This window comes from Cornus florida, unplaced genomic scaffold, assembly GCF_030987335.1.
Source record: "Cornus florida cultivar Cherokee Brave unplaced genomic scaffold, ASM3098733v1 CherokeeBrave_3.0.0_Hap2_Chr05, whole genome shotgun sequence".
In the NCBI taxonomy this organism is placed as follows: domain Eukaryota; kingdom Viridiplantae; phylum Streptophyta; class Magnoliopsida; order Cornales; family Cornaceae; genus Cornus; species Cornus florida.
The window spans coordinates 108,308,760-108,321,310 of NW_026775575.1; the positions used below are offsets into that span (position 1 = coordinate 108,308,760).

Sequence of the window (12,551 nt, forward strand, 5' to 3'; positions counted from 1 at the left end):
GCAACTCCTCCATGCCTGCTCTTCCATTTTCCATTGGCCGGAAAAATCTGTATATAACATTCAGCAAAACGTATTCCAATTTTAATTATCATAGATAAGCATAGCCTTAATGGGTTGTGATTTGCCTTTTCATTATAATTATTTTTATATTTGAATGCACATTTCTACTCTAAAAGTTTAAATTATTATAATACTTGTTTAAATTCTTAAATTATTATAATAGGGTGTAGAGTTAATATTTAAATTATTCAATCCGACTACTTGTGTGTGGTGTTTATTTATTTATTTTTTTATTTTTGGTACAATACGTGTTTCAATTTTAATTATGAGGTTGACGGTGGAAAAGTTTGAATACTAAACCTTACCTGCTTTGATACTATATTAATAATCATCTACTATAAAAACTCAAGTTATTAGAGGGAATGTGATGTTAATTTCTAAATCCTTCAACAATATAAATTAAGGTAAAAAATAAAATGAATTTAACTTTTACTTTATGAAACTAGGCCATATTAAAATGAAGATGAACCGGTCAGCCTTAAGATGATTGGAGCCCCTACGAGAGATATTCAATTAAACAAATAAATGATAAATGATTTAAACATGCATGTTAGATTCCCATCGCAGTGGAATAATGAAATGATGAATTTATTTACATTCTGTTGACACCCATTTTGGTAAATTTTGTATTGATGACGTGGCAATAGAGAAGGGTGATATTCCACGTAAATTGAAGTTGAAATTGCATGCAAAGATTGGAAGAGTATTTTGAATAAGTTATGGATAAAGATCATTGTTTTAAGACTTATTTTTTAGTTAGTTTTAGTTGCATAATTATGTTATCTATAGGATTAGTTTATTTTGAATTAATAGTTTATTAAGTGATAGAGTTGTAATGCAAGTAAAATACTTGCATATAGGAGTTTGTTTTAGGTAGTTTTCTATAAATAATGCTATAGGCATGCTTTGTAAGAGGTCCAGTACCCTCAGAAATATTATATTTATTTGTTTGCTTTCCGGAGCACTTTCCCCAAAGAGCATCCTTGCTATCTCTATCTCTCTCCCTCTCTATTTCAGTCTCGTTCTATTTCTTCCTTATATCTCTCTCTCCCTATCTCTTCTCCCTATCACTTTCTATATCTATATTTTCTCCCTTTTCTATTCTCATATTATTACTATATATTATTCACTGATAAAGTCCTTTTAATTAAGGCAATTAGAACTCGAAGAGGAATTATATTTGTTCTCTTTCTCCTCACATCGCCTGATAGTCAATATTTTCAAAGAGACTGCAAGTTTACAACTCACACTTGAACCATACAATTGATTCTTGCACGCCCGCACTACATCAAATTAAGATCGGATCTTAGGAGCCGATTTTAGGATTAACATTTTTGGCACGCCCAGTGGGACCCCACTAGGTGAGTGATTTATAGTAAAAATATGCAGTAAACTTCTCAACCGACATACAAATATTCTGATCAGTCAAAACAGCCGATGTTCAAATATTCTAATCAGCCATATAGTTGGCCAGATAATTATCAGCAATTAGTCGCCGATTATCGGCATGTTCCAGAAGTCGTTGATTATCGGCATGTTACAGAAGTCGCTGATTATCGGCATGTTCTAGAAGTCGCTGATTATCGGCATGTTCCAGAAGTCGCTGATTATCGGCATATTCCAGCAACCGATTATCGGCAGACGCCAATAGTCGCTGATTATCGGCATGTTTCAGCAGTCGCAAATTATCGGTATGTTCCAGCAACTGATTATCGACATGTTCCAGTAGCTGCTGATTATCGGCATGTTCTAACAGTTGATTATCGGTATGTTCCAATAACTGATTATCGGCATATTCCAGAAGTCGATTATCGGCAGACGCCAACAACCGCTGATTATCGGCATCTTCCAGCAGTCGATTATCGAAATCTTCCAGTAGCCGATTATCGACATCTTCCAGCAGCCGATTATCGGCTGGTGGTAAATCTATAAGTGGGCGAAATAAGATCCCAACTAAATTTCCAAATGGGAGAATTTAAAGAGGCACTTGCCGATTATCGGCAGGTGGTAAATCAACAAATGGGAGAAATAAGATCCCAACTAAATCTCCAAATGGGAGAATTTAATGAGGCATTTGTCGATTATCGGCAGGAGAATCAGGAGATTAAAGCAATGATGGCTCAGGTTTTAGCCTTAATCCAGGCCGAGGTAGTTCAACAAGGTCCACTAGCACTACTAACGGCTGCCGAGGGGCATGTGATTGCAAACCCCCAACAAAAGTTAGTTGATTCATACCATCTACTTGAACCTGCCGATTATAGTGGGTCATGTTTGCCGATCAATGGACTTTTGGGCATAATGCAGTCCTGCCGATTAAGCTGAAGGCAAAATCGGCTAAAAGACAATTGGCTGAAATGAAATCGGCTGGAAGGAAATCAGTTAAGACAACTCCTTGCTGGCACAATGTTATTCATCTAGTAGAGATAATAGGTAGATCGGCTAGAATGACGCTTCATAATAATTTAATTCTTGCCGATCATGATCATGATTTGCTAGTGGAGTTAGAAAACTCATGGTAGGCAAGTCCTTTCTGGATTTCTGGGCAAGTGATATCGGCAAACTTTATGAGAATCTAGGAAGAAGCCTAAATCGGCAGATTTGCTAAATAAAGATGATTTTAGGGGTGATTCAAAAGAAATAAAGTTTTGGAGCTCACTGATTTGCAATCTTATTCCAATTAATTAACTCAAAATTTCCTTCCAATGTATTTTAAAATTTCAAATATCTTATCGGCTTGGGCGGCCGACAGCCGATAAGACATTTAAAATGGGAGGCATTGTTGACACCATTTTGGTAAATTTTGTATTGATGACGTGGCAATAGAGAAGGGTGATATTCCACGTAAATTGAAGTTGAAATTGCATGCAAAGATGGGAAGAGTATTTTAAATAAGTTGTGGTTAAAGATCATTGTTTTAAGACTTATCTTTTAGTTAGTTTTAGTTGCATAATTATGTTACCTATATGATTCATTTATTTTGAATTAATAGTTTATTAAGTGATAGAGTTGTAATGCAAGTAAAATACTTGCATATAGGAGTTTGTTTTAGGTAGTTTTCTATAAATAATGCTATGAGCATGCTTTGTAAGAGGTCCGGCACTCTTAGAAACATTATATTTATTTGTTTGCTTTTCGGAGCACTTTCCCCAAATAGTATCCTTGCTATCTCTATCTCTATCCCTCTCTATTTCAGTCTCGTTTTATTTCTTCCTTATATCTCTCTCTTCCTATCTCTTCTTCCTATCACTTTCTATATCTATATTTTTTTCCCATTTCTATTCTTATATTATTACTATATATTGTTCACTGATAAAGTCTTTTTAATTAAGGCAATTAGAACTTGAAGAAGAATTATATTTGTTCTCTTTCTCCTTGCATCGCCTGATAGTCAATATTTTCAAAGAGACTGCAAGTTGACAACTCACACTCGAACCATACAATTGGTTCTGGCACGCCTGCACTACATCAAATTAAGATCGGATCTTATGAGCCGATTTTAGGGTCAACACATTCATATGTATCTGTTTCTGTTTGTATTTATATGAAATTTTTATACTTTTTATTTTACTTATTTTATATTTTTTTGGTCTTGGAGCACGAAAAAAAGAGAGAAGAAAAACTACTTAACATATGAACAATTCTCCATTTTTATAACTTTTTGGTCCCACATATGGTCACATTTAAATTCACCTTTGTTTTTCTTTTCTTGTTTGAACGCACTCCTTAGATAAATTGGCTCAAGTGAACCTCCTTGCAATTTCAATTATATATTTATTAAGCTCCCATGTCTAAGTAATGAAATCGCCGCCCACTTGTTCAACAATTTCAATAATATATTTATGAGTAAAGTACAGTAACACCCCTTGAGGGTTGGCAAAAGGACACTCAAATGAAAGTTACCTATTTTTTGGACAAAAACACCCACTGAAGGTTCAAAAAGGACAAAAATACCCCTTTACATGAGAAATTTACTAAATTACCCTTTGATAGTTTAGCCGACTTTTTTAACTTTACAATTTAATAAATTGGACCAATCTACCCTCATGAATAATTTATGCATAAAAAAAAGTAACCAAAAAAAAAAAAAAACTTTATATTGTTCAATTTTTTTTTTTTTTTTTTGTTATTTACTTTATAAATGTCTCAACTTCTTAAAAATGTAGACGTCTAAAATGATTTTTTGATTCAATACATATATTTCAAATAAATTATATTTTGTTATTACTTCTTTTCTTTTTATTTTTTATTTTTATATTAAGATGCTTAGTTCTTTCATCTAAAAAAATTAAATCAATATATTTTCCTTAAAAATAAAAAATATTGTAACAGTATAACTTTATGCATCTTAAATTATATATCAAATATTATACATTTCTCAACATAAAAGGGGAAAAAAAAAATAATAATAAAACAAAGGGAAAAAAAACAATAAAACAAAGGGGAAAAAAAAAAAAAACAAAGGCAAGCATAAAGTTAAGATGCATAAAGTTATACTAGTACCTATTTTCTTTTTATATTGGAAAATGCATAATATTTAATATATAATTTAAGATGTATAAAGTTATACTGGTACCATATATATATATTTTTTTAAGGAAAAGAGATCGGTTTAATTTTTTTTAGATGAAAGAATTAAGCATCTTAATTTAAAAATAAAAAATAAAAAGAAAAAAAGTAATAACAAAATATAATTTATTTAAAATATATGTATTGAATCAAAAAATCATTTTAGACGTCTACATTTTTAAGAAGTTGGGACATTTATAAAGTAAAAAAAAAAAAATAGTGAACAATATAAAGTTTTTATTTTTTTATGCATAAATTATTCATGAGGGTAGATTGGTCCAATTTATTAAATTGTAAAGTAAAAAAGTCTCCTAAACAGTTAAAGGGTAATTTAGTCAATTTTTCATGTAAAGGGGTGTCTTTGTCCATTTTTAAACCTTCAGGTGTGTCTTTGTCCAAAAATCAGGTAAGTTTCCTCTGAGTGTCATTTTACCAAACCTCAGGGGGTGTGGCTGTACTTTACCCTATATTTATTAAGTCAATGGTTTCTGAGTTCAAAAGGCAATATATATATATATATATATATATATATATATATATATATATTATCAAATATATTTTATGATAAGTGAATGTCAAGTTGTCCACTATCACATGATAAATGGATTTTAGCTCATATAATTAAATTTAACGTTGAATAAATTGTTTATTCATGTGACTATTTTATTATATTAGAGAAACTATTCAGTGATCCAAGACCATGTCAATGTGTTAACATGGTGGTCCCGCGGACCACTTTCACACCCAATGATGTTTTCACATATCGTGGAACAAAGTTCAGTTTATACGTAAATAATCTATAGATTTTATTTTATTTTATTTATTATTTTATTTTTTTTGGATAAGTGTAAATACTCTTAGTTAAAATTTTATTTTGCGAAATATGTACCGTATATTACTACTATATATGTCCACATAATTTATTACGACTACTATTATAGATGCAAGTGATAATAATAATAATAATAATAATTTTGTTCACTTTGCGGTTCAATGTCCATGGCATGAAAGAGTACATGGAAAACATAGAATATTAGTACATGGAGGAGACTCTGGAAATGTCTTTTGTGTATGTGCAGTGTGAATAAGCTCCCAATTTTTAATAATTTGTTATAAGAGGCTGATAATTTGCATGCTTTGTAGTGGTGTGTGTGTGTGTGTGTGTGTGAAAGGAGAAACAGTGGTGCATGTATGACTCGGGTGCAATATTACTTCAATAGTACGGAAAATATCTCCTTTGAGATCAATGTTGACGTGCATGATAGCTTGATGCGGAGTAATAAATTGTGAAAAATACGAACAGAGGCTGGAAACATAGTGAATTGAATGAACAACTTCAAGGTTGCTACTACTGTGTTGGAAGTTATACAAGGCAAGGAATGGTATGATGTTTCTTGTAAAGTGTATATCATGAATCTTCCGTCTATCAAAAACAAAAACTGCATACATTGCACGGTGGAGGTGAAGAAGTAGACCATTACCTCGGCAATAATGAGCCAAGCTAGTATTTACAGTGATCCCCTGTTAAGTAGTCATGCATTACAATAGGAACCATGAGGACTGAATTTCCACTGAATATCAAAAGAAGCAGATGGAGTAAGGGATGGTTGTTACTGGATAGTTGTTAGAAACCATAGTTGTCTTTTTTCCATTCCAACAAGATCAACCATCAATAGTGAGAGAGAATTGATCATGAAAAAGATAATTGTAAGGTAAATGGTTCTATTAAGTTAGCCTGAAAGGATTAGGTAATTACCTAGAGCTCTATCACGTTCAACTTGGGGCAGAAAAAAATGGGAAAAGGGAGATGCATGTTGCACATAAGAGCACAGATCAACTAGGTGATTCTAACAGGCCGAGCCATCACCACCCCCTTCCAGCCCTAACTTCTCGTCAACTTGCAGCACTACAGAGCTCATCTGGATTTAAAAGCTAAAATCTACTAATAATTACACAGCTAAAAGCAGGAAAAGTTCTAACATTCCCTGCATCTACCCGGTCTTACAATCCCAGATCTCCATATTTTAGACTCGTATCAACAGAGAGGAGCATCAGATATACTTGGACTCTTGTAAGGCAAGAATCATGAGGGAAGCAGCAGAGTTCTCAGCGTCTCTTACTCTGGACTTCTCATCTCCTACCATATGAAACACACCATCTGCAGTTTCAATCTGAATTGAACATACAAATCTCCTCTCATGGGCAGGACCCACCTCTTTCTCGATTCTGCAATCAAAAGCAAATAAATATTAGGTCTAAATAATTTACAAGCAAGAGCTATAAAATTAAGGTCCTGACAATGCTATATATGAATTTTTATGAGTATATAGAACAGTTCAAAACCAAAAGAACTACAGCAGGATGCCAAATCATTTTTCCTTTTACCTATCACAATCAGATCAAAGACTAAAGGAAAAAAATATCTTGATTCAAATATATTTGAAAACACTTTCAAATATATTTGGACGTGCTAATACCACAGAATCAAGTACAGCTGCAAATGGAAACCAATAAATGCTAGAAAATGGGCCAAGTCCCCGGTTAATAAGCTTTTAAACCATTAATATTTTTTGTCAGCATTCTTGACAATGATTTGTAAGTTACCCCAACAATACTAAAACAATGGTCAAAGGTCGCAATCTTGGCTCAAGTCCTAACCCCAAAATAATCAAGTTACACTACAGCTATGTAAAATAACACACACTTGGAACTTGTCAAGATATAGATATCAATAAAATATTAAGCATTATGTAATCATTCCTCGCATATGATTTAATAAGAAGTTTTAGTCCTGCAAAACAAACGTCAAGCACATTCTCGGTCTAACTCTAAATGAGACGGATGTGCTGCTTGGCAGTAAGGGTGATTCATGGTGTCAAGTGAAACAATGATCTTAAATTCACAACACCGAGGAGTACGTAAGCCTTCAAACTCCTTTTATTGATTCAATAATGGAAGCATAGAGATTGATTATGAACAATATACTTCGGTGCCATCAAATACATAGATCATGAAATCATCCCTACTTTACCATCTCAATCACGTACTCCACCCAGCCTACTTGATGCTTTGTTATCCTAAAAACAGTCAACTGGAAATCTTGCATCACAAACAATGAAGGCAGATTGGCTGAAAAAACAAAGGACCCATGATTCTGCAGGGAATGTTCGTAGTAACTGAATATGGTGCGACATGAAACTGGTGTTTAAAATGTTCAGGGCTCCACATGAAAACACCACAGTTTTTCCAAATTTCCACAGTTCTTCCAAATTTCCATGTCGTTTTTTATTGGATTTGAAAATTTTAAACTCTACAATTCAGCTAAGTCCATGAAATTGAAATCAAAATGTATTACCCAAATAGAACAATTTGAATAACATACTGCTAGTTAGATTGACACAGTGATAGCTGAATTCCACAAAAATTTTCAGATTTATTGTTTCAAGCAGACCCGAAGATGAAGCAAATTGACAACGAAAACAGAACCCCATAAAACCTGATTAAGTTGTCTACAGAGTTTTTAATAGGCACACGTTCATCCTTAGAAGTCAATATTTCAGAACTTAATTTATTTGTAATAAAGAGACTTGTATTTGAGCACTGCAGAGAAAGGTTGGGCATGGGTAAGCTCCAACGCCTATGTTGCAATTCATTTCAACCAATGTAGGAGGCACACATGTCACAATTCATTTCATTTTTAAGCCGCCATCAAAGCACCTCGCATTGAAATTAGAACATCGACACATCAAAAAGGTGTCAGTGTCTTGATACATGTGCTTCTCAATATCGATGAATTAACCATGTAAGAGGGATTGTGCCATTTATATCCTTCATTACCAAGTCAATTTGACAATATTTAATTTACGATAATCATAATAAAATAAAATAAGATATAAATTCTAAAAGTATATATAAAGAAAAGAAAATAAAAGATGTTTTCCCCACACAACTAATTTTAATTTTAAATTAAGTTGTGAAAACCAGATTCTCATAGAATAAACAAGAAATCAAGAATTTTCACCATTGTCTGAAGTAGGCATCAAGAACTTAAAAGCATGAGAATGTTTTTAATTCCTGAGACAAGCTACTGACCTACTGAAGCAGTGTTTGTTTCAAAAGAAGCAAGTACAAGTACAGCAGACCAATTATATATATATATAAAAAAGCCTATTCCAAAATCACGTGACTAAAAAATGCTTTAAGTACTAACAGACTTAGGTGATGATTGAACTTTGTTTTTATTGACAACATTGAGAATTTAGATGTCATACCAACAACTTTTCCACTATGTCACAACAGCTTTAACCTAAAGTGACTATTGATTCTGTCTTCTTTCGTTGACAACTTCAGATAGCCTTCAAACTCTTCTGTTGGGATTTGACAAATATCTGCTAAAGCTTGGTTCGAACTACTGTATCAGGAGACTATGTAAACATACTCATTTTGACTTCATTCAGTTTCAATATCTAGAACTCAGTGAAGCAGTCTATCCTAACTAATTGGATCAGCTAAAATTTACTCCCAGAAATTAAGCACGGGGCACTGTTGAAGGAGTGTGGAACTCTTAGAACTATTACTTTAGTCAAAGGGGCAGAAATATCCTCTGCATTATGTAAGTCTGGAACATAAGAAGAACATACAAGAAAAGTACATGAGGGCAATTGCTTTACCTGGAGTTATTGGTATTGGCAGCTGGTGGAGTGGTTTGGAAGTTGGATGTGTAACTGAGAAGGTGTTGCGGATGGTTCACTATTACAAAAGAGAAGGTATCTTGTGTAGTGAAGAAGCTAATTATTGCTGTTACTGTATCATCTTTGGATCAAATTTGCCAAGGGAGAAAGCAGTAGGATATGTATACTAATTCACAATATCTTTGAATTGTATTCATATGTAAAGGAAGATAGATTCTATTGCAAATTGTTTAAGAGTGGCCATTTGTCGTTGAGGTTTCTCTTTTTGGTGACTAGCTTAGTGGAGGTCAATTATAAAACCTTACACTATTTTACCATGGTGCTTTGCCATACATGACAACAGCAGGCAAATAGTAACATCTGTTTGACCAATTAGACTATTTCTTGATTTGGTTGGTGGTGCCCCATTTGAGTTTTGACAAGTAGTTCCTCTCATTCTTCTATGTTATGGACATATGGTCTGACTATAACATTTCTTACTAAAAAACCAAATAAAAATCTTGTTATGTCAACAATTCAATGTATGTGTATAGGCATGCACACTTTATGTACAATGCAACCTAACTCATAATAGTTTGAGGATCAATGTTGACGTGCATGATAGCTTGATGTGGAGTTCTAAATTGTGAAAAATGCTAACAAAGGCTGGAATCAGAGTAAATTGAATGAATGACTCCGAGGTATGGCTGCTACTACTGTGTTCGAAGTCATAGAAGGCAAGAAATGGTATGATGTTTCTTGTAAAGTGTAGACCATCAATCTTCTGTCTATCAAAAACTGCATACATTGCAACAATTCAATGTATGTGTATAGGCATTCATACTTTATGTACAATGCAACCTAATTCATATTAGTAGATGAAATATCAACTAAAAAGGTCAAGACAACTGCACTTTTAATCCAGACAAAGCTTTGGATTATAATATTCAACTTAAAGAGTTGCATGACTGTAGTTATTAAAACAATGAGTCCTAGGATTAAGTTAGTTCGTAAAAGAGGAATTTCGTACCTATAACTTGGTTTGGTCCATTTCTTCTTTCCACAAAGCTCATGTACTTTCTGTTTTGCTCCTTCAATCTCATTAGTTCCATTGAATTCGGTACAGAAGTCGAAACTCATTTTGTCATTGACTTTTAAATGTGACAGTTTGCCCAAAGCAGCCCTTGCTGCATGAAGCTTTGCGTTTTCCTTTTGCTCAGAAGAACCGGAGGCAACAAATTTTCCATCCACATAAACGCTAGCAATGTTCTTCTCCCCTTTCCTCCAATGTTTTATATCTACTTGCTTGCCATCTTTTTGGCACAGCTCGAAAAGCATGGTTACCGGCTGTGGTTCTTGTTGCAATTGGTCAGGTGTAACAATGGGCTCCAATAGCCCTCTAATGATCTATAGAACATGGAAAAATTATACATCAAGACAAAATAAAATAACATCAAACCATCCCTTTAAGTATGAGAGTCTGTCATTAATTCAGATGTCCATTCCAAACCCAATTTTCTTCAAAATTCCAAAAGTTTTTCAAAAAATTGGATGGTAGAAATTTGTAGAATTATATTCTAAATATGATGTTTTAGTTGTGACGGCTAGATATAGAGTACCAACATGACATTACATGGATACAGCAATACGACAATTATATATATATATATAATAAATAATGTAAAATAAATAATTTGTTTAATTTTACAACGAAAAAATCTTGCAAGGGTAAGGCAATTGTTTTTTTTTTTTTTTTCCTTACCCTTTTTCATCAACTAGTCCAGTAGGATGAGCCGAGCTTTCAAGCTAGGCTCTTGGTAATTATCAGCTCAGCAAGAGCCTTACCTGACAACGAACTCGTTATCAAAATAAATTTGTATAAAATACCAAGCTGCTCTGAGTTTGACTCAAGATGGTTCGGGAGATAAAAAGGCCCAAAATTATCTTTTACGAGTTTGCTAATTTGCCGACCTAGTAGTCGGCCAAGCAAGTTCAGAGTCCAAATTCATCATACAATCAAAATCAGAACTTCCTCGCTGTTAAACAAATTAAAGCCAAATTCATCATGCAATCCAAATCGGAACTTCCTCAAATTTCAACAAATTAAAGAAAGACTCGAATAATAAATAACAACACTACTCACCACCCAAAGAGCTTTCAAATCAAATTCACAATCAACATAAACCGCAGCAGCCACAGACTCAACAATGTCAGCTAAGACTTTAGGTGCTTTCATCGATCCCCCATACACTACTGCATCGTCTTCTTCTTCCACCGCTACCACAAAATCCCTAACCTAAAAAACAAAACTCCATCAAAAATCAATACTAACCCATATATATATACATAATAACAACAATTGCGATTATATAAAATACCTTTTCATCCAGAGCCGCTGCGTTGTGGCGGACATATCGATAGAGTCTGTGTTGGACGGCGACTCGGGCCAACTTTTCCGTGCTGATGTTGGCGGCACGGATTAGAGATAGTTGACCCGGATCAAGATCAGGGTAACTTAGAAAAACAAAATTGGAAATAGCAAGACCCAAAGCAGCATCACCGACAAACTCCAGTCGCTGATAAGAGGGGGAATCGGTGTAAGAAGAGTGAGTCAAAGCTTCCTCTAACAGCTTCTTGTTCTTGAATCTGTAGTTGAGAAGATCTTCTACAGCCCTAATCGAAGTGCTCATGTCCGTTATATATTCGGAATCAACTTCGCTATTGACAGTGCAACTGTACATGCTCTTGTAATCTTGGATACGCATTTCGTGGCGCGGAGAATCTAATAGTCCGAGTAATTTGATTGTAGCTTCTCTACTGAGTCGCCTCCATGAGACTTTCTTTTTTGGTTTTGCAAGTTTGGCTCTTCGAGTAGTGTGGGATGTTGAATTTGAAATCGGACTGTCAACTCAGGATATATTTCGGAGTGTTTTGTTTCCATAACGATATATTACAGCACTCATTTGGAAGGTTGGATTTCAAATCGGATTGCCAACTCCCTCTATTTGAAATTTAGAATGGATTCTACTTTATTGGAAAATCTCATATAAGTTACAATCTTAAATAGGATTGAAAACTCAAGTAAAATAATCACTAACTAGTCAGTTTTAGAATTTTCTATAATTAATCCATCAAAAACTCGACATCATCCAAAAGGACCAAAACACACACGAAGTCTTCTGTTTTTTTTTTTTTTTACTACTAAATTTTAGATTATTCTAAACATACCCTAACTAGTCAGTTTTAGAATTTTTA

The 12,551-nt window shown here is 33.7% G+C and overlaps 1 protein-coding gene across 1 annotated transcript; it reads right to left on the reverse strand.

Annotated features, from left to right (window-relative positions):
- Positions 1-6,050: 6,050 nt before the first annotated feature.
- On the reverse strand, positions 6,051-12,329 carry LOC132308404 (ribonuclease 3-like protein 2). The gene is made up of 4 exons (XM_059806474.1): positions 11,675-12,329; positions 11,440-11,592; positions 10,327-10,703; positions 6,051-6,852 (listed from the first exon to the last, which is right to left on the reverse strand). The coding sequence occupies exons 1-4, from the start codon at positions 12,059-12,061 to the stop codon at positions 6,678-6,680; spliced, it is 1,092 nt and encodes a 363-aa protein (XP_059662457.1). The 5' UTR covers positions 12,062-12,329; the 3' UTR covers positions 6,051-6,677.
- Between the last annotated feature and the right edge of the window lie 222 nt (positions 12,330-12,551).

Bases quoted from the DNA above. Each gene is read 5' to 3' on its own strand.
- LOC132308404 (XM_059806474.1), bottom strand. From the start codon at position 12,061: ATGCGTATCCAAGATTACAAGAGCATGTACAGTTGCACTGTCAATAGC. The intron at 11,593-11,674 runs GTATTTTATATA...TTTGTTTTTTAG, and splicing joins CAGCGGCTCTGGATGAAAAG to GTTAGGGATTTTGTGGTAGC. The intron at 10,704-11,439 runs GTGAGTAGTGTT...CATGTTCTATAG, and splicing joins ATTTGAAAGCTCTTTGGGTG to ATCATTAGAGGGCTATTGGA.